Below are 26,547 nucleotides of genomic sequence, written 5' to 3' on the forward strand. Positions count from 1 at the left end.
ACTCCTAGAACTGATAAATGACTTCAGTAAAGTTTCAGAATACAAAATCAATGAACAAAAAATGTGTAGCATTTCCATACACCATAATGCTTAAGCTACCAGACAAATCTCGAATGCAGTCCTGTTTACAATAACCTCAAAAAAACCCTATACAAATACATCTAAACAAGTAGGTATAATATCTGTACAAAATTTCAAAACGCTAATGAAATAAATCATAGATGACACAGATAAATGAAAATACATTCCCTGCTCGCGAATTGGAAGAATCAACATCACTAAAATAGCCACACCATCTAAAGCAATCTACAGATTCAATGCTATTCCTATGAAGATATCAATATTATTATCCACAGAACTAGAAAAAAATTATTTAAAATTTATATGGAACCAAGAAAGAGCCCAAATAGCCAAAGCAATCCTAAGCAAAAAGAACAAAGCTGGAAGCATCACATAACCAAGCTTGAAACTATACTATAAAGCTATAGTAATCAAAACAGCATTGTACTGGTACAAAAACAGATGAATAGATCAGTGGAACAGAAGAGAGAACACAAAAATAAAGCCACACAACTACAGCCATCTGATCTTTGACTAAGGCACCAAAAATAAGCAATGGGGAAAGAAAGGACTTCCTACTTAATAAATAGTGCTTGTGTAAGCTGGCTGGCCATATGCAGAAGAAGGAAACTGAACTTCTATATTTCACCATATACAAAAAATAGCTCAAGATGGATTGAAGATTTAAATGGATTGAAGATTTAAATGGATTACCTCAAACTATAAGAGTCCTAGAAGAAAACTTAGAGGACACCATTCTGGGCATTGGCCTTGGGAAATAATTTATGACTATGTCTTCAAAAGCAATTGCAAAAAAAATGCAAAAATAAACAAGTGTGACCAAATTAAACTAAAGTCCTTCTGCAAAGTAGAAGAAACTATCAACAGAGTAAACAGACAACCTTCAAAATGGAAAAAAGAAAATCTACCAACAGTGCACCCAACAAAGGTCAAATATCCAGAATCTATAAGGAACTTACACAAATCAACAGGCAAAAAACAAATAACCCAATTAAAAAATGGGCAAAGGAAATGAACAGGCACTTCTCATGAGAAGATATAGAAGCTTCCAACAACACATGAAAAAATGCCCCGCATTACTAAGCATCAGATAAATGCAAATCAAATCACAATGAGATACCATCTCACAACAGTCATAACGGCTAATATAATACTAAAAAGTCAAAAAACAGTAGATGCTGGTGAGACTGTAGAGAAAAAGGAATGATTATACACTGCTGGTGAGAATGTAAGTTAGTTCAGCTGCCGTGTAAAGCAATTTGGAGATTTTTCAAAGAACTTGACATTGAACTACAATTCAACCTAGCAATCCCATTACTGGGTATACACCCAAAGGAATATGAATTGTTCTACCTTAAAGACAAATGCATATTTATGTTCATTGCAGCACTATTCACAATGGCAAAGTCATGGAATCAATTTAGGTGCTCATCAGCAGTGGACTGGATAAAGAAAAATGGTACATAGTCACCATGGAATACTATGCAGCCACAAAAAGGACGAAATTATCTCCTTTGCAGCAACATGGAAGTAGCTGGAGGCCATTATCCCAAGTGAACTAACCAGCAACAAACAGAAAGTAAAATAATTGATGTTCTTGCTTATAAGTGGGAGCTAAACAATGCGTCCTCATGGATATAAAGATGGCAACAATAGAAACTGGGGACTACTAGTTGGGGGAAGGAAGAAATAAAGCAAGGGTTGAAAGTGAACTATTGGACACTATGCTCAGTACTGGGTGATGGGATCATTTGTACTCCAAACTTCAGCGTCATGCAGCAAACCTGCACGTGTACCCCACAAATCTGAAACTGAATCTAAAATAAAACCTAAAATTATAGAGTGTTTTTTTAATTCATGAATAAATGTAGCCATCACACAATGTCAAAGGAGAAAAGCTCTATGATGAGCAGATAAACATTTCAAGTTCTTTTTCATCTGGGTAAATAGTGTGTTTTAATATCTCTCTACTGTTGTCAGCACCCACCATCTTCAACTTTTCTTCCAAGTCTTCATTTTCTATTATCATCTCTAGGACTCTTCCAACAGGAAGCTAAAATATATATAGTTTTAAGTTCACTGGCCTATATTATATTGTCATTTACCAAAAGCACCCTCACAAAGTTCACCAACAACATACTAATAAACAATTCTGCATACTCTGCTCCATTCTAAATCTCTCCAAACTCCATACATAGTGACCAACTTCATTCTCTGAAGCCTTTTCCCATAGAGTGATATTACTTTTAGTTTATCTGTATGTGTCTGTCTTCACTCACTTCCTTCTATGCTTACTTTCCATCCTTATCACCCATAGACATAGATGTTTTCTAGGTATTTTTCTTTTCTGCTTCCACATTTTTACCTCTTATCTTTTCATAATTTTATGTCTTTCTCCTCCTGGTTCTTAACTTTTTGTATAGATATCATTCTCAAAGATCTCCATTTTTTCTTATATTTAGATACTAGTGAATTATTTTTTTCAATAATTCCATTAAAAAGCATTTGAAATGAAAATACTCATGATGGTTAGAAATAACTACCCAAGAATAACCTTCTCATTTGGCTGGAGAATGTCAAAAAAGCTAGCAAGTATCCAGGGATCTCTTGTGATGAATCACCTGGATTTCAATTAATGTAACTCATATATTAAAATGCATTTCAGAAGAAAAGGGAATATGCAAGAATATGGAAAATAGATTACCTTGTTAGAAGCTAAATTGATTAGCTTGATTTTATGGCAGTAGGCAAATATATAAATTAAGTGGTGAATTATAATCCCAAACTTTACATAAAAGTCTCCATCATTTTGCGTAAAAGCATAGTAAAAAAATCTTTACAAGCTGTGAAGCACTGCCATTATGTTTATCCTCACTAAGCTGTGTACCATAATTATTTAACTACAGTTTCAATATTTTCATGTATGCAGCATTGCTGAGGCCATTAGAAACTCAGTATTATTGTGTTCTTTTTCAATTACCTCAGCATCCCGAGTCCAGGAGGATAAATAAATTTTCAAAGATTGCTGACTCTCTTACCCTATTAGGAAAGATTGTGTCTACTCTTTCTACTACATAAACCTATTTTTATTGGTGTTTGTTCAGTGACTTCAGATTTTTATGAAACCAGTAATTAAAAACTTTTTAAAATTTAAATATAAGGAGCAGATATATATTATCTCCCTACTAATACATTATGTAACTCTTTGTACAAAATTAAGGTCTTTAGAATATAAATATTTCTTGTGTTATCCAAATGATGCTTTTGTTTTTACTCTCTGACAGTGAGGGCACTTGTTTACTTGTTCCAAGGAGAATACACGAAGGGCAAATAAGTTCCACACATGTGGAATTTAAATAAGAAATAAATATAAATTGTTCTCATGGCATACACTTTTAAAAGTAGGCCTTTGTTGTGGTTATTTCATTATCTGATTAGTTATATAATTTATATATTTTACTCTCAGTCACAGGTATTTAATTAGCTTCTGTCTGGAGAAAGGAATATGAACAATATGATCCTGAATGTTAGTCTTTATTCTATTGTCAAAATTTGACTTTATGGAACACAGGAATATCAAGAATAAAAAATGCATTTTTCATTCACGATTTTTAATAATAGTAAAAGCCAAATATTTTATTTTCAGTAAAAAATATTTAGTCAAAAAATCTAAAGTAGAGAAAGATAAATGTCTTTCACTCTGTCCTATGGTCGCAATACTTAAAATAAAAGTGCCTATTTACTTAGCATAGTAATGTGTCAGGCATAGTCTTCAGAACTTTACAGGTGTTGTCACTTTAAATAATTTCAGTGACCCTTTTAGGGAGATCTTATCACCCAGATTTTTATTTAGTGAGAAAAACCTCAGAGAGATTTTTAAACTTGTCTGCATTGTTCAGCTAAGAATAAATATAAAAAGTGTTAAACCCAGATTTAAAAGGGGGTCTTTCTGACACCATCTCTGACTGTATGAGAGCAAATTTGTAATACAAAGTAAAGAAATATCATGAGCTGATAGTTGGTTATAGCATCTTCAAATGTAAATGGTTATAGCGTCTTCAAATGCAGATGCCTCTGAGTCTATTAATTTAATAAATAAAATTATCATGTATTTTATTTTTGTTGTATTCCATTTGTCAGTTGCTGATGATGCACAAATGATTAATACACACTATTTCTTCCTAAGGGACTTTTTTGCATATTTTGATGCATATTAGAAAGTGCCATTTGACACAGAATGTTAAATGACCTCTCCAGAACTCACCCTCCCCTTCTTCATACTGACAAAAATCAATTTTATTTGAATGGAACATGTGCCCAGTTAAAATATAACATTTCTTTTTCTCTTATGCAGATAACTGTGGCCACATGATAAAGATTAGGCCATTGAAGTTTAAAATCTAGTAAAGGAGAACGGATACATTGGCTTGCCCCTTTGCCTTTTTTCCCTTTATATTCCTCTTTTTTATGCCTGAGATGCAGATATGATATCTTGAACACCAACTGCTATGTTGCAAGCATGCAAATAAAAACCGCCGTCAGGAATGAAAGAACAGAGCTGTACAAGGAATGTGTGCCCTGAAAATAATGTTGAGCTCCTTTGGCATCATGTACTCATCTATACCACTGCTGTATGACTCCGGAGCCGCTGAGGGTCCTCAGGGTGTGTGGCTTTAGCCCCCCTAGCCTCAGGTGCTGTCTGGAGTGAATGCTGTCCCAGGGTGTGCCCACCTCCTCTCTCTCTCTCTAATTAATCAACTTATTTGAGTTTATGTCCTTATTTGTAAAATTGGAATAAACATAAAACTTGCTAAGAGGGACTCAAGTAAAATAATTAGTGCAGTGGTGTGATCATACTCACTGCACCTCAAACTCCTGGGCTCAAGCTATCCTTCTGTCTCAGCCTCCCAAGTTGTTAGTTGTGCCACACAACACCCAGCTAATTTTTTTTTTTTTTTGTAGTTTTTTTGTAGAGACAGGGTCTTGATATGTTGCCCAGCCTGGTCTTGAACTCCAAGGCTCAACTGATCCTCCTGCTTTGGCCTCCCAAAGTGCTGGGATTACAGGAGCCACCATGCCCAGGCACCCAGCTTCAATATTCTTGTCTCTATTCCCCACCCCCAGAGAGATAGATTGAAGTTGCCCTGAATGTATCCTCCCAATTCTTGTATTTTTTTTTTTTTTTGGAGACAGAGTCTCAATCTGTTGCTCAGGCTAGAGTGCAGTGGTGTGATCTTGGCTCACTGCAACCTGCACCTCCTGGATTCAAGTGATTCTCTTACCTCAGCCTGCCGAGTTGCTGGAATTATAGGCACCCGCCACCACGACTGGCTAATTTTTGTATTTTTAGTAGAGACTGTTTTCTCCGTCTTGGCCAGGCGGGTCTCGAACTCCTGACCTCAGGTGATCCACCCACCTCGGCCTCCCAAAGTGCTGGGATTACAGGCGTGAGCCACCGCGCCCGGCCCCCAATTCTTGTAATTTTTTTTCTTTTTTTTTTTTTTTTGAAATGGAGTCTTGCTCTGTCATCCAGGCTGGAGTGCAGTGGTGTGATCTTGGCTCACTGCAATCTCTGCCTTCCAGGTTCAAGCGATTCTCCTGCCTCAGCCTCCTGAGTAGCTGGGATTACAGGCGCCCACCCTCATGCCTGGCTAATTTTTGTATTTTTAGTAGAGATGGGGTTTCACCATGTTGGTCAGGCCGGTCTTGAACTCCTGACCTCGTGATCCACTCACTTCAGCCTCCCAAAGTGCTGGGATTACAGGCGTGAGCCACCTCGCCTGGCCAATTCTAGTAATTTTTAACAATAATGGCTGGTTAGCCACTGAAACTTTTGGAGTGGTGAGAGGATGTTGAGGGGTGGAACTGCACAGTCTGAAGGGGGAGCTCAGCATTTGGTCTTTCCAGTTGCTGTGTTAGATGTTAGAGCTCTCTCTGGACCTCTTGATGGTGATAAAAGTACTTTTAACACTTTGTGCTTATGTAGCAGATTTTTGATAAATAATAATAATAATTAGCTTTTTATGTGCGATTCTGTCATTTCAGGAACACAAATGTCTTCTGTAGTTACTACTGTGCTTTGTGACAGGGACACTGGCAGGTCTGCTGTAGAAACAGTAGGGATTTCAGAGCCAGCGAGACCCAGGGCTGGACTGTGGAGGAGGTCCCTGAACTTATGAGTGACACACCGAGTGGAGTGCTGCAGGCCCCTGCTATTAACATCTTAGATGAGTAGGGTTCGTTGTCACAGTTAATGAACTGACATTGATCTGTTACTGTTCACTAAAGTCCATAACATATTCAGATTTTCTTTACTCTCCCGTTCTTCATTCTGAGGTCCTTTTTCTGTCCCAGGACCCATCTGTACTACCCTTCTTGATTGCCTCTCAGGCTTTCCTTGTCTGCAGTGACCTTGACAGCTTTGAGGAGTACTGCCCAGGTGGAGTGTAGGGTGCTGCTCTACTGGTATTTCTTGATGTTTCCTCATAATTAAGCTGGGAAAGATGGTTTTTCAGGAGGAAGACCACAGAGGTGAAGCATCCTTATCACATCACGTCGAGGCTCCATGCTGTCCAAATGATTTGTCACTGTTGATGTTGACCTTGATTAGTAGGCTGAAGTGGTGCTTGTCAGGTTTTTCACTGCCCAGTTACTCTTCTCCCACCTCTCCATATTGTCCTTTTTGGGAGGAAGTCGCTTTATGAGCAGAAGCAGGGTTGACTCTAAGGGCTGTGTGGGAGAGGTGACCTCTGGCCTGAGCCGCCTGGGGACAACAGTGCCATTTGTTGAAACTGGGGAGGACTTGGGGAGGAGCAGAATGAGGAGGGGCGCTAGTTGAGAGTTCTTGGAGGTGTGGACTGTGCCGTGCCCATCAGACCTGTGGGGCGTGTGTATTCAAGTCAGGGAAGAGATTGCCTGGGGAGGAGGTGGAGGTCAGGTAGGGAGGATCTCCCAGGAGTGGCAAGGGTGAAGCCAGATGAAGAAAGGTTTGTTTGTTCTTTGACCTGATCCTGGCACCAGCACTGAGGGCTGAAAACCCTGGAAGTTTCCTGAATGATGGGAGTGTCTGTTTTCATTTGTTTGTATTTTGAGACAGGGTCTTGCTCTGTCACCCAGGCTGGAGTGCAGTAGCTTGATCATGGCTCACTGCAGCCTCTAAGCGATCCTCCTGCCAGCTGATGTTTTAAATTTTTTGTAGACAGGGTCTCTGTTGCCCAGGCTTAACTCCTGAGCTCAGCAGCGATCCACCCGCCTTGGCCTCCCAAAGTGCTAGGATTACAGGCGTGAGTTTGGGAGTGTCTTCTGTTATTCGTTATCACTGCACCTGAGTTTATGCTGATGAGGTGACTCCAGGCAGGCCCTGAGATTGAGGTGCTGGCCATGCTGTGATTAGAGGGTGGGAACTTCCTGCCCCTTCCGGGGAGGGGAGAGGGTTTGGAGAATTAGTTCAGTCCCCGTGGCCAGTGGGCCAATACTGTAATCAGTCATGAAGGCTTGATGAGAACTTCTGGGTGAGGAGGCTGGCGAGGCTTCCCACTGGTGTCCACCCAGCTCCGCAGGACGAAGGATCCTGTGCTCGGGACCTCCCTGGCCTTGCTGTCTGGTTGTTCCTAGGTACCCTTTATAATAAACTGGGATAGCAAGTAGAGCCCATTGCTGACATCTGAGTCTTTCTTGTGAATGATCAAAACCAAGGCGGTCATGGGAACCCTCAAATGTGTGGTCAGCTGAAGTTGGGTAAGCCTGGGCACATGGAGTGGGGGCAGTCTTGTGGGACTGAGCCCGTACCCTGTGAGGTCTGCACTAACTCTGGGTAGTGTCAGTATGGAATTAAATTGTTGGACTCCCAGTTGGAGAATTCGTTGGTGTTGGAAAAAAGAACAGAAGGGCTCCCAGCAGGGCCTGGCCACAGATGACAACTGTGCTCGTGAGGGACACAGAGCAATGATCCCCATCACCCCGAATGGCCTTGACTGGGGGTTCCTTGGAGAGCTGGGGACAGAAGCCGTCAGAACAGGTTTTGGGGAGAGCCTAGTAAGGGAGCCAGTGGGACAGGCAGTGTTAGAGAGAAGGTAGGGTCACTGGGGGACAGACCAGGGAACTCTGGGAGACCTGCCAGCCTGCCTGCTTGCCGGGCTGAGCCCTTGAGGCACAGGAGCTGGCCGGGGCAGGGGTGGAGGGGCTGAAGGTGCCATGGTGTGGGGAGGATAGCGGAGAATGTGCTGGGCCCTCTTCATGTGGAGACAGGTGGGGGCCAAAGCTAGTCTCAGCTGGAGTGAGAAGGGCCTTGGCATGCTCACGTGTGCTGTGCTTTTAATTTTAACTTAAAATGTAACTTGCTGTGTATGAGAACATAGCCAACATTTTCCCCTTAACCCGGCTCCCAGTTCACAGACCGGACTGTTACAAGCCCTAAATGTGGCACGTAGTAGGAATTTCCTTCCCCACAGAACCAGGAGAGTTGCCTCCTGTTAAATGAGGTGAAGTGACGTATCGGTCCACTAGGAGCAGGGTCAGTGCCTCCCCTCCCCATCTTGTCCCTCCTCTCACGGTGGCTCTCGTTGCCGGCTGCAGTGGGCTCCCCCCATCTTAAAGCTGCACTTGCTGCTCCCTGGCTGTTGACTCATTGCAACCCCACTGCCTGGAGGTTCAAGGTCACTGGGCATCTCAGGGTGCTACCTGCTGGCTCCCGGCACCGCCTAGCCTCTGCACAGCCTGGCCTGGCACCTCCGTGGGCTGGTGCCTCTGGCCCTGCTGCTCCTATTCCTGTCTTGTTCCCAGCATGAAGTTTGATCACAATGGGCTCTGAATGTCAGTAGTATGAATGAACTCTGACTTTATGCTTATAGGAACTAGAGCAAGTTAGGGAAAGCATCAAAAACATGTTGAAATCCTAAAAATGTGCTGTACACTTATCACTGTTGTTTATACAAGAAATGGCTTACTCTTGGTGTTTTTGTGGTTCTTCTCTTTTTTTTTTTTTTGAGTGCAATGGCGTGATCTCAGCTCACTGCAACCTCTGCCTCCCGGGTTCAGGTGATTATCCTGCCTCAGCCTCCCGAGTAGCTGGGATTACAGGCACCTGCCATCATGTCCGGCTAATTTTTTTTTATTTTTGTGGAGATGGGGTTTCACCATGTGGGCCAGGCTGGTCTTGAACTCCTGACCTCAGGTGATCCACCCGCCTCAGCCTCCCAAAGTGCTGGGATTACAGGCGTGAGCCACTATGCCTGGCCTGTGGTTCTAGTAATTCTTTTTTTTTTTTTTTTTTTTTTTTTTTTTTTGAGACAGAGTCTTGCTCTGTCGCCCAGGCTGCAGTGCAGTAGTGCGATCTCAGCTCACTGGAAGCTCCGCCTCCCGGGTTCACGACTGTGCTGGGATTACAGGCGTGAGCCACTGCACCCGGTCCGGTTCTAGTAATTCTTACAGCTCTTGCCCCTTGGGATCATTGCTTGCTCTATAGGGCTGTCTGCATAGAGGTCGTGTTTCCACCACAGCCAGCTGAAGTGAGTGGGGATGGTGCCACCGGTAGGAGTGCTCCCTCCCTAGGGCTGGCCTGCTTGGCTTCCCTCTTGGGGTGTCTGGAGTCAGGATCTACTTGAGGCTTCCCATCTTTTTTTAGGACTACTTTGAGATACTGTTTTCATAACTGGGGCAGACCCTTCACTTAGCAGTGCTCTGAAACCTTCCAACACTCAGAACTGGCTTCCAGAAACTTACAGAGGTTTCTACAAAAGAGATCTGTACTCTTTCAGATTTTTTTTTCTTTTTGAGACGGAGTTTCACTCTTGTTGCCCAGGCTGGAGTGCAATGGTGCGATCTCAGCTCACTGCAACCTTTGCCTCCCAGGTTCAAGCGATTCTCCTGACACAGCCTCCCAAGTAGCTGGGATTACAAGCATGTGCCGCCATACCCGGCTAATTTTGTATTTTTAGTAGGGACGAGGTTTCACCGCTGGTCAAGCTGGTCTTGAACTCCTGGCCTCAGGTGATCCACTCGCCTTTGCCTCCCAAAGTGCTGGGATTACAGGTGTGAGCCACGGCGCCCCGCCTTCTTTCAGACTTAAAAGAAGGTTTCAGGCTGGGCGTGGTGGCTCACGCCTGTAATCCCAACACTTTGGGAGACCAATGCAGGAGGGTCGCTTGAGGCCAAAAGTTGGAGACCAGCCTAGGCAACAAAACGAAACCCCGTCTTTACAAAAATTAGCCTGGCATGATGGTGCACACCTGTAGTCCCAGCTACTTGGGAGGCTGAGGCAAAAGGATCCCTTGAGCCCAGGAGTTCAAGGCTGCAGGGAGCCGTGACTGTACCACTGCATTCCAGCCTGGGCAAAGTCAAATAAATCAAAATGAACAAAAGGCTGGGCACGGTGGCTCATGCCTGTAATCCCAGCACTTTGGGAGGCCAAGGCGGGCGGATCACCTGAGGTCAGCAGTTTGAGACCAGCCTGGCCAACATGGTGAAACCCTGTCTCTACTGAAAAAAAAAAAAAAATTAGCTGGGCATGGTGGTGGGCACCTGTAATTCCAGCTACTCAGGAGGCTGAGGCAGGAGAATCGATTAAACCCAGGAGGTGGAGGTTGCAGTGAGCCGAGTTCACGCCATTGCACTCTAGCCTGGGCGCAAGAGCGAAACTCCAAAAACCAACAACAAAAAAAGGTATCAGTATAAATCCCTGATTTACTACTCATTTATTTTCCCCTGTTCCTGTTACAGGTAGTCCAGGGGATCCTGCTCATCTCAGCTGTGCCAGCACCCTGGGGTTGAGGAACTGCCTGTGAGTAAATCAGTATCACTCTGCACCTGTCTGTTTGAAAACAGGGTTTGAAAATGGTGGAGAGTCACGAGTGACTCTTGATTTTTGAGGGAAACAGTGTATCCTACTTTCCTGTTCTTTGTTTCTTTTAAACTTTTATCTTTCCATTTTGAAAATGATTGTCGCATGCCTCAGTGAATCTATAGGCAGTATAGAAACATTCCTAACCTCAGTGCCCAGTTGCACTTGGAGAGCTGGGGACAGAAGGCTTCCTGTCCCCTAACAGGAATTAAATGGAATTTAATTGTTGGACTCCCAGTTGGAGTGGGCACTGGCCACTGTGCCCTCAAAGTGCCCAGTGTCAGTATTTTGATGTACAGCAAGTCTCATTTAATGTCTGTAGGTCCTTGGAAACTGCAACTTTTTTTTTTTTTTTTTTTGTTGAGACAGAGCCTTGCTCTGTCACCCAGACTGGAGTGCAGTGGTACATGCTTGGCTCACTGCAACCTCTGCCTCCCAGGTTCAAGTGATTCTCCTGCTTCAACCTCCCGAGTAGCTGGGATTACAGGCATGCCTCACTGCACCTGGCTAATTTTTTTTTTTTTTTTTTTTTGAGACGGAGTCTCGCTCTGTCACCCAGGCTGGAGTGCAGTGGCGCAATATCAGCTCACTGCAAGATCCGCCTCCCGGGTTCATGCCATCCTCCTGCCTCAGCCTCCCAAGTAGCTGGAACTACAGGCGCCCGCCACCACGCCCGGCTAATTTTTTGTATTTTTAGTAGAGATGGGGTTTCACCGTGTTAGCCAGGATGGTCTCAATCTCCTGACCTCGTGATCCGCCCGCCATGGCCTCCCAAAGTGCTGGGATTACAGGCATGAGCCACCGCGTCCGGCCGCACCTGGCTAATTTTTGTATTTTTATTAGAGATGGGGTTTCACCATGTTGGCCAGGCTGGTCTTGAACTCCTGATCTCCCGTGATCCGCCTGCCTTAGCCTCCCAAAGTGCTGGGATTATAGGTGTGAGCCACCATGCCTGGCAGAAACTGCAACTTTAAGGTCTACGAATAACGTTTTATTATAACTTTGGATGAGAAAAGAAATTGGTTTTCTTATGTCTTTTTGCTTAAGCTTGCATTTTCTTTTTTTTTTCTTTTTTATTTTTTTTGAGACAGAGTCTCGCGCTGTCGCCAAGCTGGAATGCAGTGGCGTGATCTCCGCCCACTGCAATCTCCACCTCCCGGGTTCAAGCAGTTATCTGCCTCAGCCTCCCGAGTAGCTGGGATTACAGGCGCACACACCACACCCAGCTAATTTTTTTTTTTTTTTTTTGAGACCGAGTTTTGTTCTTGTCACCTAGGCTAGAGTGCAGTGGTGCGATCTCGGCTCACTGCAACCTCTGCCTCCCAGGTTCAAGCGGTTCTCCTGCCTCAGCCTCCCTAGTAGCTGAGATTAGAGACTCCGCCACCACACCCAGCTAATTTTTGCATTTTTAGTACAAAAGTACAAAATTTTCACCACATTAGCCAGGCTCATCTCAAACTCCTGACCTCAGGTGATCCACCTACCTCGGCCTCCCAAAGTGCTGGGATTACAGGTGTGAGCCACCATGCCTAGCTGCTCCCGTTATTTTCTTTAGTGAGTTCTCCAGCAGTTGTTCCTCCCTGGGGACCAGTTCCCCCAAACCTCGTCCGTCTGGACCTTCCTTCTAGATGAGCTGAACCATTTCACTTCTAAAACAGTCTTTTTGGGATTGTATCTGAAGTGTCATTAAACCAGTTGGGAAGGAATATTACTTTTTTTTTTTTTTTTTGAGACAGGATCTCATTCTGTTCATTGCCCAGGCTAGAGTGCAGTGGTGCAATCATGGCTCACTGCAGCTTTGATCTCCCAGGCTCAAGCCATTCTCCCACCTTAGCCTCCTGAGTAGCTGGGACTACAGGCATTACCAACATGCCTTGCTAAATTTTTTTCTTTTTGGTATTTTTTGTAGAGACGGGTTCTCACTATGTTGTCCAGGCTGCTCTTCAACTCCTGGACTCAAGCAGTCCTCCTGCCTTTGGCCTCCCAAAGTGCTGGGATTACAGGTGTGAGCCACTGCATCCGGCCTGTTTTCTTTGTATAGGCCACATGCATTGCATTTTAGATAATTCCCAGATGTTTATTATTTTCATTATTTCTTTTCATTATCTTTTCTAAGTGATCATTGCTGTCCCGTAAGTTGCTAAGTTGTACAATTTTCTTGTATCTGGCCCCTTTCCTGTTATTTGTTCAGCTCTTGTAGCAGCCCAGGTTTAGTTTATGGCTGTGATCTTAGTACATAGTAATCATCTGCCTCTTCTTTCCCAGGGCTTCTGCTTCTGAGGTGGTTTCATTTCTTAGCTCAGTAGCCAGATCTGTGTCAGAACAGCTGTAGTCAGTCATGCGGTATCACAATAGCAGACAATACAGGATCTAGTGTTTGTGACATATGATGTTAGCTTTTGGGTTTAAGTAATCTTTGTTCTGTCTGTTACTCTTTTTATTAGGAATGGATGTTGAATTTGTCAAGCAACTTTTTAGCATTTAAATTTCATACTAAAACATAAATGCTGGCCAGGCACGGTGGCTAACACCTGTAATCCCAACACTTTTGGAGGCTGAGTCGGGCAGATCATGAGGTCAGGAGTTCAAGACCAGCGTAGCCAACATGGTGAAACCCCATCTCTAATAAAAATACAAAAATCAGCTGGGCATGGTGGTATGTTCTTGTAATCCCAGCTACTCAGGAGGCTGAGGCAGGAGAATCACTTGAACCAGGACCCGGGAGGTGGCAGTTGCAGTGAGCCGAGATGGCACCACTGTACTCCAGCCTGGGCTAACAACAAAACATAAGAGCTGTACTTTATTCACGTAACTTTTTTTAAAGTTCCCAATTTTGAACATCTACTTAAAAATTTAAACAATGAGGACTGTACGGCTGTTTTAATGGACTTGTCTACTTATCAAGAATTATGGATGAGGCCGGGCACAGTGGCTCACGTCTCTAATCCCAGCACTTTGGGAAGTTGAGGTGGGCAGATCACTTGAGGCCAGAAGTTCAAGACCAGCCTGGCCAACACGGTGAAACCCCGTCTCTACTAAAAATACAAAAATAACTGGGTGTGATGGTGCGCACCTGTAGTCCCAGGTACTTGGGAGGCTGAGGCAGGAGAATCGCTTGAACCCAGGAGGTGGAGGTTGCAGTGAGCCCAGATTGTACCACTGCACTCCAGCCTGGATGACAGAGCAACACTGTGTCTCGAAAAAAAAAAAAAAAGAAAAAAGAATTATGGATGGTGGTAATGTTTCAGCAGCCAAAAAATTTTACTTTTTATTTGGTCACACAATATAAACACCTTTGCATTTTTAGTACAAAAATACAAAGTTTTCACCACATTGGCCAGGCTCATCTCGAACTCCTGACCTCAGGTGATCCACCTACCTCGGCCTCCCAAAGTGCTGGGATTACAGGTGTGAGCCTTGTAGTCACCAGATAAGTAGCTATAAATGGTAACCATTTACATTAGTTTTTGTAAACAGTTATTTTACAGATGCAGGTAATCCTCAGATGAAATGGCCCAGATCTCTGAGGGTGAGTAGGTGGATCATTTTTTTGGGGGGGTGCGGGGGACAGAGTCTCACTTCATCGCCCAGGCTGGGGTGTAGTGGCACAATCTCGGCTCACTGCAACCTCCGCCTCCCAAGTTCAAGCAATTCTCCTGCCTCAGCCTCCCGAGTAGCTGAAATGATAGGCGTGTGCCACCATGCCCAGCTAATTTTTGTACTTTTAGTAAAGACGGGGTTTCACCATATTGGCCAGGCTGGTCTCAAACTCCTGACCTCGTGATCTGCCCACCTCGGCCTCCCAAAGTGCTAGGATTACAGGCGTGAGCCACTGTGCCTGGCCTTTTTTTTTTTTTTCTGTAGAGACAAGGTCTCACTATGTTGCCCAGGCTGGGTTCGAACTCCTGGACTTGAGCAGCGCTCCTGCCTTGGCCTCGTGTAGTGCTGGGATTACAGCTGTGAGCCATGGTGCCCAGCTGATAGAGCATTTTTTTTTTTAAGACAGTCTCACTCTGTCACCTAGGCTGGAGTGCAGTGGCACAATCTCGGCTCACTGTAGCCTCTGCCTCCCTGCAGCCTCCACCTCCCGGCTTCAAGCAGTTCTCACGCCTCAGCCCTCCAAGTAACTGAGATTACAGGTGTGTTCCACCACGCCCTGCTAATTTTTGTAGTTTTAGTAGAGACAGGGTTTCACTATGTTGGCCAGGCTGGTCTTGAACTCCCAGCCTCAAGTGATCCACCCACGTTGGCCTCCCAAAGCGCTGGGATTACAGATGTGAGCCACTGCGCCCTGCTGGAGTATTTTCGATCCAAGAGAACATCATGGACGTTATGTAGCAGCTTCCAGCCTTCTTTCTCATAGAAACAAAGGCAGAGAAGCAGCACCCAGACTTTGGGTAAGCAAACTGTAAGACAGCAGTTGTGAGACCCAGCAAACTTGAATCTCACTCAGTGGGGAAACCTCAGCTGATGTGAGGCTATTTTTATTTCTAAATCTGTACTTAGCGTGAATGCTGATGGGATTTGCCGGGGGATGTTACTGTGGTGAGGACCAGGCCCCTGTAGGTGTGCCCAACTCTGGATGGCTCCCTGCCTTCACTGAGTCCGCCGTGTGCTTCTCTGCCTGGTCTGTTTTTCCGAGTCTTCGTCTTTGCCTGTCGACACCCCATGACTGCTGGCATCATGCCTTGTTGTGGAAGCCACCATCTTCCTTGCTAACTGAGGGTTGTGGAGTTGTGTAATTCAGCTTGATGCAGGGGGGAGGTGTATTCCCATGTGTGGGCACTGTCATCACCCACACAGGGAGGTGAGCCCACCTCACAGAAGGAACACAGCCTGGCCAGGGGGCAGTCTGAGCCTGCGTGGGCTCTGCTGCATTGTGTGTGGCTCGGCTCTCGGCACGCCTTGACTCAAGACTGCGTGGATTCAGGGGCCCCTTCCTGGCTCAGAGGTGACCCCAGAGCTGAGGAGAACCTAGAGACATGGTGGCTGGGGCTGGACCAGCACCTGGAGAGAGTCTGAAGCTGCCCTCACAGGGATTGGGGAGGTGACCGAGGTGGGGTGCCTGTCCCCCTTCCCACCCCTCCCAGGCCTCATTGGTGTCCACCAGGCACCTTCGATGTGTCTATTTCCCGTATTCTTGAGAACCTCTCTGTGAGGTCAGTGTTGGGTTTGCATGTCTGTAATTGAGGGAAGATTTTGAGCCTGGGAGAGTCCTTGGGGGAGGTCCCCAGACCATTACTGGTGCAGAGTGGAGCCCCTGCTTCTCGGGCTTCCGATCCTGGTGTGTGCTCGCTCTAAGCTGCCCTGGGCTGACAGTGCCCTGCACCAGCCGCACTGCCCTCTCTGGGCTGCAAGCCGAGGATCCCCATCTGAGAAATTAGCAGTGGGTCCACAGAGTTCCCCGCCTGGCTTCCAGCCCTGATTGGTGGCTTCTCCGAGGCTGCAAGGCGGTGGTAATCACGAGAGCCACGTCGTTGGTGGGTGTTCCCACGTTGCAGGTACCGTCCTGGTACTTAGTATCTGTTAACACACAAATTCACGAGGAATGCTCCCAAAGCACAGAGAGGTTAAATTACTCAGTCAAGGTCACGCAGCAGTAAGTAGTGGAGCTGGAATTTGAGCTCTAACAGTCTGCTCCGGAGCTCGGGCCTTGCTGCGGGTGTCAGGCCAGGCACAGAGAGCTGATGGAAGCAGGAGGAGCTGATGTGAAGTTATGCGACACACATGGCCTTTTAGGTGAGCTAGGGCCACCCAGGGGGATTTGTGTCCAATCAGCAGGGGAGTTTCTAGTGTGCCAAGCAAGACACGCAGGAGATCGTGAGGCTGAATGGGCCTTGCGCAGGTCAGCTGTTTGAATTTTGGACTGTAAATGGTGGCGTGGCACCACGCTGCGGTCAGATGATGGTCTCTGTGTTGGCACACAAACCGTAGGTTCTGGGCCAGGCACGGTCTATGCTGCAGAAGCTTAGGCTGCAGTGGCCTCCTCAAGGCCTTTCTGTGGGTGGATATGGCACAGGCGGCCACTGGGGCCGATGCAGCATGGACCGAGATGGGTCTGGGTTAGTGCCAGCCTCCCACTGCTGCCTGTGAGGCCTGGAGCCTGCTCTCTGGCCCTCGCTGGCCTACATTCCAGTTGGGAGAAAGCAAATGTGCACACAGTGTGCGCCTGGTCTCTGAGACGGCCAGATGTCAGCAGGGCACCCGCTCGGAGGCAGCGCTGTGGATGAGAGGTGAGAGCGGTGGAGTGGTCAGGGAGGTCTGAGTGAAGCAAGGGCATGAGCTAGGGATGTCCAGGCGGGCGGGCAGGTGTGAGGCTCTGGGCTTGGAGCCTGCTGGTGCCGGACAGAGTGGGCAGGCGAGTAGAGGAGGAGGAGATGGGCCTTGGCCCTTATTCTTTGGATTTTGTTGTTTTGCTCTGGTGCCTGCGGGCAGCTAGTGTAGAGGTCTGAGGTCAGCGAGCACCCTTACTGATTTGCAGGACTTGTTCAAGAGCCACGGGTCTTTCCAGAAAGTCACTCGTTGGAGGAGAGGACCTCCAAAGTCAACAAAGTCTCTGCTCTGCACTCCATTCCCCCATGAAGTGCCAAAGCAATGCACCCTACCTCCCCAAGTCTCTGGGAGTGGGCCTGGGAGACCCACCCAGGGATCCAGCCTTTGCTGATTGTGTTTGTGTCTGACCTGCCTGCCTTTCTGTGGGGATCGCCAGCCCACGCTCCTGTCCGACGTGGTGTGGGGCTGAGGGGGCTGCACACTGTCCTGGCCTCCCTTCCGAAGGGCTCCCCAGCGGGCAGTGCAAACATCAGGAAGTAGGTGGGATTGTGTGTGGTTGTGACATGGCAAGGCACGGGGCATGTGGGTTTTGCTGCTGTTGGTGTTCGGTGCTGAGCTGTCAAAGGCTAGTGCTGGCTCTTACTACTGTTTTCCACTCTTCCCTTTTCAAGGAATGTTCCGTTTGGCTGCTGCACTCCCATCCAGCCTGTGTCCTCATCCTCCAGAGGCGATCACCTTGGCTGCTGGACTCTGAGGCCCCAGTGCCTTCGCATAGTGTCGAGAGCGCCATGGACCTCTACCTCTGTGGGTTTTGTGGCTGTGGGACCTCAGTGCCTCCCTGTGCGTGGCTGGCACTCTTCGCGCCCTGTTCGCGATGACTCAGTAGTAGAGAAGTCCCTCAAGTCCTTGAAGGACAAGAACAAGAAGCTGGAGGAAGGCGGCCCGGTGTACAGCCCCCCCGCAGAGGTGGTGGTGAAGAAGTCCCTGGGGCAGAGGGTGCTGGACGAGCTGAAGCACTACTACCATGGCTTCCGCCTGCTATGGATCGACACCAAGATCGCGGCACGCATGCTCTGGCGCATCCTCAACGGCCACAGCCTGACCCGCCGGGAGTGCAGGCAGGTAATGGGGACATTTCTAGTCCTTTCTTTTCTTTCTTGCTCTATCACCCAGGCTGGAGTGCAGTGGCGCAATTTCCTGGGCATGGGCGATCCTCCTGCCTCAGCCTCCCGAGTATCTGGGACCACAGGCATGTGCCACCACACCTGGCTAATTGTTTTTTATAGATCCAGGGTCCCACTTTGCTGCCCAGGCTGGTCTCAAGCTCCTGGGCTTAAATGATCCTCCCACCTCAGCCTCCTAAAGTGTTGGGATTGCAGGTGTGAGCCACCGTGCTGGGCCGTGCCCAAATTCTTTTCACTCTGTAGACTGCTTGAAAACTATTTTTAGTGCTTGCTTTCTGTTTGGTAGAGAATAAAAATCGGTAAAACCTATTGCCTACGAAAAACTCGGTTTACCTGTGTATTTCCTCTACCCTCCACCACAACAGTCATCAACATGGAAGACCACGCAGCAGACACCAGCTGGGTGTCCTCTGATTCAGTCCTGATACCGTCTACCCAGAGATAACATCAGATCCCACAGGGTGAGGGCTCTGTCCCCAAGATGCCCCCTACCAGTCTCAAGTCCAGGCCTCTCGGAACTTCTGACAGACTGGCTTCAAGTTAGGTTCCCACCACCCCCGCTTCGTTTTTTTTTTATTATTATCATGATTATATTTATTTATTTATTTATTTATTTATTTATTTATTTATTTATTTATTTTTTGAGACGAAGTGTCACTGCCGCCCAGGCTGGAGTGCAGTGGCGCGATCTCGGCTCACTGCAGGCTCCGCCCCCCGGGGTCCACACCATTCTCCTGCCTCAGCCTCCTGAGTAGCTGGCACTACAGGTGCCCGCCACCACACCCGGCTAATTTTTTGTATTTTTAGTAGAGACGGGGTTTCACCGTGTTAGCCAGGATGGTCTCGATCTCCTGACCTCATGATCTGCCCACCTCAGCCTCCCAAAGTGCTGGGATTACAGGCGTGAACCACCGCGCCCAACCTTATTTTTATTTTTTGAGGCAGAGTCTCACTCTGTCACCCAGGCCTGAGTGCAGTGGCACAATCTCAGCTCGCTGCAACCTCCGCCTCCTGGGTTCAAGTGATTCTCCTGCCTCAGCCACCTGAGTAGCTGGGACTACAGGCATATACCATCACACCCGGCTAATGTTTGCATTTTTAGTAGAGAGGGGTTTCACCGTGTTGGCCAGGCTGCTCTTGAACTCCTGGCCTCAAGTGATCCACCTGCCTTGGCCTCGCAAAGTGCTGGGATTATAGGCATGGGCCACTGTGCCTGGCCCCCTCTTTGTTTTTAAATTGTTTTGTTTATTTTTGTGGGTACATAGTAGGTATATGTATTTATGGGCTACATGAGGTGTGACACCCACCCCCGCCCCTTTGGGTTCGAGTAGTTTGCTGGAGCGGCTCACAGAACTTAGAGAAACACTTAAATTTATCAGTTTACTATAAAGCATAGTGCAAAGGATGCAGGTGAAGAGACCGTAAGGCAAGGTATGTACGGGGAAGAGGCATGGATCTTCCATGCTTCCCAGGGTGCAACCCCCGGTGAACCTCTACCGTGTTCAGCTTTCTGGAAGCTCCTTGGACCCAGTCCTCTTGGGCATTGCTTCCCTCAGGGAATAGGACGGAACCCTCTTTAGGGAGGGTCTTAAAACCCATAGTCAGGAAGTTGGGAAGATTAGTGACCTGCCTTAGGGCAGGTGAAAGGAGGGTAGAGAGGTCAGAGGCCTGCCCCCAAGGCCTGACACACCTAACATTATCACAAGACTGTAACAAGGGCAGTTGAGCCAGGAACCGATACCTGTCATAACGCCACACCTATGGAAAGGTGCACCTCGCCACCGAATTGAATTGCAACACCGTCTGCTCCTGCTTCAACTCTTTCCCACCAGCAGTTTCCAGCACACACCTCCAGCCACGCTCGATGCCTTCACCCTCTTGATGCCCTGCCCTGGCTCTCCACTGCTGTTTCCTGGGAGGGGCCTGCCTCTGCGCAGTTGCACCTCTGGTGCAGGCCCTTTCTGTCTTAATTGCTTCAAGGCCTGTCTGGAGGGGCTGCGTGCGTCCCTCTGGGTGAGTTGTTTTTATTTTTGGGATCCGTGCTTCTGACCCCAAGGTTCCACATCTGCCATCTGTGATAGAACCTGCTTGCTCACCAGTGCCCAGGCTCTCGGGGCTCCTGGTTTGTCCTCCGGTGCACCAGCTCCTGCTGTCCTTCACGGTTCTAAAAAGATTCTCCATTTTCTGTCTTTGTCTCGGGGCTGCAATCTAGATGTTTTCTTTCTATTTTATTCATTCTCTTTTCAGCTGAAGTACTCTTGTTTAATGCAGTCACCAAGGTTTTATTTTCAGTGCCTATGTTTTTAACTCTAGAAGCTCAATTAGTTTATTTTAAATTAATTTTTTAATTTAAAAGAGATGGAATCTCACTTCAGAGGGGTAAACCTTGTGTGATGTAGGTGGTGAGCTAGTTTCTTCAGCACAGATACTGTTTGCTTCTGTGAGAGCCATGGGACACCATGGGCCTCAGAGAGTGCAGCCCTGTGTGGGAATCGAGTCCACTCTCTCCCAGGTGCAGCCTCATCTCCTGTCCGCTCCATCCTTTCCTCCCAAGAACACCTCATGGTTTCTAGCTCTTGGGGTTTATATTACGTTTTTGTGGCTCTACTATTTATTTACTTATTTTTATTTTTGAGACAGGGTCTCGCTCCCCCACCCAGGCTGGAGTGCAGTTGCAACCTCATGGCTAATCAAAGCCTCAGCCCTCCCGGGCATAAGGGATCCTCCTACCTCAGCCTCCCATGTAGCTGGGACCACAGACGCACGCTGCCATGCCAGGCTAATTTTTAAATTTTTCGTAGAGACTGGGTCTCACTATATTGCCAAGGCTGGTCTCAAACTCCTGACCTCAAGCAGTCCTGCTGCCTCGGCCTCCCAAAGTGCTGGGAGGCTTCCCAAAGCCACTGCAGCCGGCACCAGCCTTCCTTTTTAAAGATAATCCTGGCCGGGCGCGGTGGCTCACGCCTGTAATCCCAGAACTTTGGGAGGCCGAGGCGGGCCGATCACGAGGTCAAGAGATCGAGACCATCCTGGCCAACACGGTGAAACCCTGTCTCTACTAAAAATACAAAAATTAGCCGGTCGTGGTGGCGGGCGCATGTAATCCCAACTACTCAGGAGGCTGAGGCAGGAGAATCACTTGAACTCAGGAGGCAGGGGTTGCAGTGAGCCGAGATCGCGCCCACTGCACTGTATCCTGGAGACAGAGTGAGACTCCATCTCAAAAAAATAAAAAGTAAAAAAAAAGATAATCCTGTGCACTGAAATGTGCTCTAAAAGGTTGGGATTTGTAGTTCTGCTTTTGTGTTTACAAACATTTAAGAAGTTATTTTCTTGGTTGGGTGTGGTGGTTCACGCCTGTAATCCAGCACTTTGGGAGGCCAGTGCTGCAGATCACCTGAGGTCAGGAGTTTGAGACCAGCCTGGCCAACATAGTGAAACCCTGTCTCTACCAAAAATATAAGAAAAAATTAGCTAGGCGTGGTGGCGCATGTCTGTAATCCCAGCTACTCTGGAGGCCGAGGCAGGAGAATCGCTTGAACCAGGGAGATGGAGATACAATGACCCAAGATCGGGCGATTGCACTCCAGCGTGGGTGACAGAGCTAGACGCCATCTCAAAAAAAAAAAAAAAAAAAAAAAAAAAAAACTTGTAAATTTGGATTTTAGTGATGGTTTTGCAATGTATAAATTTACCAAAAATCATCAAATTTATTTAAAATAGTTGAACGTTATGGTATGTAAATTACACCTCAGTAGAACTGCTAAAAAAATTAATGAGGCATATCAAAAAACACATGTGCCAGCTTTAAGGATATGTCCTGCCCAAATATGGCACCGTTTGGGAATAAAGACAGCCGTAAATTGTAAATCAGTCAAAAAATACAGGAGTCCATGGGTCCAGTGCGATAACAAACAGAAAAATGAATGTATAGGAAGGCAGGGTTCTCCCCTCCTGCAGATGACGAGATAGGAGAGTTAGGCAGCCCCTGTTTTGTGCCCATGAGAGTGGAGGCTGGCTCAATGAGTGCGGGGTCGGGAGAGAGGCTGATGAGGAGGAGGACATTGCTGCTCTCAGGGTGTCTCCCTGGGAACGCTCACTTGTTGCCAGTGGAAACGCAGGAGACGGAGGAACTACATGGAACACCTTGGCCAAGGGACCCCTGTGAGCAGCACCAAGGAGGGGCAGCATCACCCGCGCTGTTTTCCAGCAGTTGTTCAGGCTTCACAGGGATTTCTGATTATTTCAAATTGGATGTTTCTTTAATGGCATCAAGTACTAGTTTGTTTATGTCAATGAAATACTCGGGTTTTTTCCTAATGATAGCTTTGTAGTATAGTCTTAGGAAACACAAGAGAAGCCCTCCTTATAGAGCACCCTGCAAGAGAACGTGTGGCTCAGCCTATCCTGGTGACTCTCCACCACACTAGTAATGCCCAGTCCTCAGCCTGCAGCCCTCACTTGCTGGCCCCCGAGCCCAGAGTGCTGGCCGGTGTCCTTGGAGGACTCGATCGCTGGGAGCACCCAGTGGCCCTTGGTGTCAGCACCATACCCTGCTTTTCTGGAGGCTGCTGGCACCTGCTTTGGACCCTGAGGAAGAAGTGGGTTTTGGGAATGGTCTGCTAAGTGGTTCTGGAACTTAGAGTCCTCAGTGGGTCCTGTGAGTCGCTGCCTGAGGTTGTGCCTATAAACCATTATAGGAGAAATGCTCACACCCCTTGCCCCTGTTCCCACATGTGCTCTGCTCCCCTCTGATGGATTCCGCCCCTTCCAGTTTCTCCGGATCTGCGCCGACCTTTTCTGCCTGGTGCCATTCCTTGTGTTCGTGGTGGTGCCGTTCATGGAGTTTCTGCTGCCTGTTGCTGTGAAGCTCTTCCCCAACGTGTTGCCATCCACATTTGAGACTCAGTCACTCAAGGTAAGGGCAGCATCCCAACCGCTTGTTTTAGAATGAGTCTGAAATTCATTGTGATAGCTTCCTTGTTTGTGACTTTTCAGGTGCTAGATATTTTTGAGACTTTATGTATCTTCATATTGTCCTTGTGCTGTGCAATAATTATTTAGTGGATGCTGGGTTTTGGATTTGTTTCTCTTTATTTCGTTATTTATTTATTTATTTTTGAAACAGGGTCTTGCTCTGTCACCCAGGCTGGAGTGCAGCAGTGCGATCTTGTCTCACTGCATACAACCTCTGCCTCCCGGGTTCAAGCGAATCTCCTGCCTCAGCCTCCCAAGTAGGTGGGATTACAGGCGTGTGTGCCACCATACACAGGTCTCGCCCTGTCACCCAGGCTGGAGTGCAGTGGTGCAATCACGGCTCACTGCAGCCTCAAGTTCCTGGACTTAAGTGATCCTCTTGTCTTAGCTCCCGAATAGCTGGGACTACAGGCTAAGCCACCACGCCTGACTAATTTTTTTTGTTTGTTTTTTATAGACAAGATCTGCTATGTTGCCCAGGCTGGTCTCAAACTCCTGGGCTCAAGTAATCCTCTTGCCATGACCTCCCAAAGTGTTATTATGGGTGTGAGCCACTGCTTCCAGCTCAATGTATTTTAAAATACAGGTTTTCTAGACTAGGAACACTCCCTACCTGTGCTATAGGGGAGTCATGAGGTCCTTCTAGGGCAGGGTCAGCCAGCTGCAGCCCACAGGCCAGATCAGGACCCTGCCTGTTCTCAGTAGAGCCCTGTGGGGACCTGCGATGCCCAGTCGTGTGTCTTGTCTGTGAGGCACCAGCAGAGTTAAGCATTTGTTTTAGACCACACAGCCATGAAGGCCAGATGCTTTCCTGTCTAGCCCATTACGGAAAGTGTGCCGATCCTTGCTTTAGGGAATCACACGAGTTTGTTTGGTTTTTTTGGTTTGTTTGTTTGTTTTTGTTTTGTTTTTGTTTTTTTTGAGACGGAGTTTCGCTCTGTCACCCAGGCTGGAGAGTGCAGTGGTGCAATCTCAGCTCACTGTAGCCTCCACCTCCTGGGTTCAAGCGATTCTTGTGCCTCAGCCTCCCAAGTAGCTGGGATTACAGGTGTGCATGCCTGGCTAATTTTTGTGTTTTTAGTAGAGACGGGGTTTCACCGTGTTGGCCAGGCTGGTCTCAAACTCCTGACCTCAGGTGATCCACCCACCTTGGCCTCCCAAAGTGCTGGGATTACAGGCATGAGCCACTGTGCCCGGCCCACACGGGTACTTTTTAAAACCATGAAATAAAAGAGTTTGAGAATGTATTGCACTTAGATGAGAGTCAGTGTTTTGTGAAATGTTTCTGGGAGTGGGGGTCCGGCACAGGCGTGAGATGTTTTCCTTGCCCGAACCACAGTCTGAGCAGTTGGAATGCAGTGCCCTCTCTGCCCTTGCAGGAGGAGAGGCTGAAGAAGGAGCTTCGGGTCAAGCTGGAGCTGGCCAAGTTCCTCCAGGACACCATCGAGGAGATGGCCTTGAAGAACAAGGCAGCCAAGGGCAGCGCCACCAAAGACTTCTCTGTGTTTTTCCAGAAGGTGCTGTGATACATCTGAGTCCCTGTGACCTCACCAGGGAGACTTCCCTGATTTTCTGTTTCCCTTTCTCTGTGCTCAGCAGAGTGGAGATCCCCCAGGTGCTGGCTGGTGCTTGAAAGTTTACCCAGGAGGCTCAGTCGGGGGCCAGTGGAGTGTCAGGAGTCTGGCCCCCATGAGCTCCCAGTGAGTTGAGCTGTGGTGGCTGCGCCTCTTCAGCCTTCGGAATTATGGGTGTCTGTGTCTCATCACCCTGCAGCTGTCCAGGAGCAGTAGAATCTGACCCATGAGGAGCCTCAGACCCTGATGGTGTGAGGTGTGGGTGGCTTGGCCGGGCTCCTCTGCTGGGCATTGCCCTCTGGCTGGAGTCAGTCAAGAAGGTCCCAGGTCCCAGGGGTTGGTCAGAGGCCTGGACTGTGGGAGCAGTGGGGGCTGGAGAGGAGGAGCGGCCCTTGAGGTTTCCTGCGGTCATGTGGTGAGTGAGGTGAGGATGGGGAGAGGGCAGCTGCCACGGATGAGATCCCTGAGGACTAGATGGGGTTGACGAGGCCAGTGTTGTTGGCTTGAGGGACTTGTGCCACTTTGGAGTGAGAAGGATGTGTCTGAAGTGCAGGAAGAGCTTAAACCAGGGGCTAGAAACTCCAGCCATGCGTGTGCGTTGTCTCTGGGGTTTTCCCGCTGCAGCACAGAGGCGAGTGGTTTCCATGGCTGCAAAGCCAGAAATACTTGCTGTCTGGCCCTTGACAGAAAAGACTGCCAGGCCGAGGCCTAACCATGGAGAAGCCTCTCGGGAGGAGGCGACACAGCCATGGGGCTGCTGAGCCCCCCAGGGAGTGGGTGGTGGTTCCACCAAGATGTTTTAGGGGGAGCCATGCTTTGGGAGCCTCACCCAGGATGTCGTGCCTTGCAGAGCAGGAGGAGGGGCCCGTCCCAACCTTTCCTGGGCCGCCCAGCTGCCAAGAAGGATGTGCTTGCAGTCACCTGCATTGGGGTGTGCTGCGTAGGGCTGCCCCCAGGAGCACACCTGAAACAGTGTCTCAGAGCTGGCATCCTGCATGTTACAATTTGAGTTGGGCACCAAGTCAGGCTCGTCCTCCCTCATCTGTCACCTCTGCTAGGTACCCTCCTAGCCCAGCTCTTGGCAGAGACTGAGCTGGTGGCTTGTCCCTCAGGTGGTAGGAACTGCAGAGGATCACCCAAAGGGCCCTGAGTGATCCACGCCAAGGGACTCTAGCTCTCCCTAAAGAGCTAGATGGCCACCCCTCCCCCAAGGCTCAGGCAGTCATCTGTGGGAGATGCAGGTGCACACAGGTGCACCTCTTCCTGCCCCAGAGCAGCAGGGTCCCGGCCACTTCTGTGGCAGAGAGAGGATCACAGGACCTGCATGCAGCAGCCTGTGGGCCCGGGCGTCTCCCCCAGCAGACAGCAGCCTCAGCTTTGCTGGTTCAGGCAGGAGAGGTCCACAGGCCAGATGCCACCTTTCCCCAGGCTAGCCCAGCACCGGAGTCAGAAGTCAGTGGTTTGAGGCCAAGCTGGGCAGGTGACTTGAGGTCGGGTATTTGAGACCAGCCTGGCCAACATGGTGAAACCCCATCTCTACTAAAATACAAAAATTAGCTGGGTGTGGTGGCGCAGCCTGTAATCCCAGCTACTCGGGAGGCTAAGGCAGGAGAATCCCTTG

General features: G+C 48.0%; 1 protein-coding gene across 1 annotated transcript in view; it reads left to right on the plus strand.

Annotated features, from left to right (window-relative positions):
• Window positions 1–10,760: 10,760 nt before the first annotated feature.
• LOC129530721 (mitochondrial proton/calcium exchanger protein-like) overlaps window positions 10,761–26,547 on the plus strand; it is a gene marked incomplete at its 5' end in the record, with an annotated part of 33,831 nt that continues 18,044 nt past the window's right edge. The window contains 4 exon segments of the mRNA XM_063699111.1: window positions 10,761–10,858; window positions 17,863–18,313; window positions 23,150–23,293; window positions 24,732–24,869. Of these exon segments, the coding sequence (XP_063555181.1) occupies window positions 10,761–10,858; window positions 17,863–18,313; window positions 23,150–23,293; window positions 24,732–24,869 (831 nt within the window).

The sequence above is a fragment of the Gorilla gorilla genome, chromosome 16 (assembly GCF_029281585.2).
Source record: "Gorilla gorilla gorilla isolate KB3781 chromosome 16, NHGRI_mGorGor1-v2.1_pri, whole genome shotgun sequence".
Classification (NCBI taxonomy): domain Eukaryota; kingdom Metazoa; phylum Chordata; class Mammalia; order Primates; family Hominidae; genus Gorilla; species Gorilla gorilla.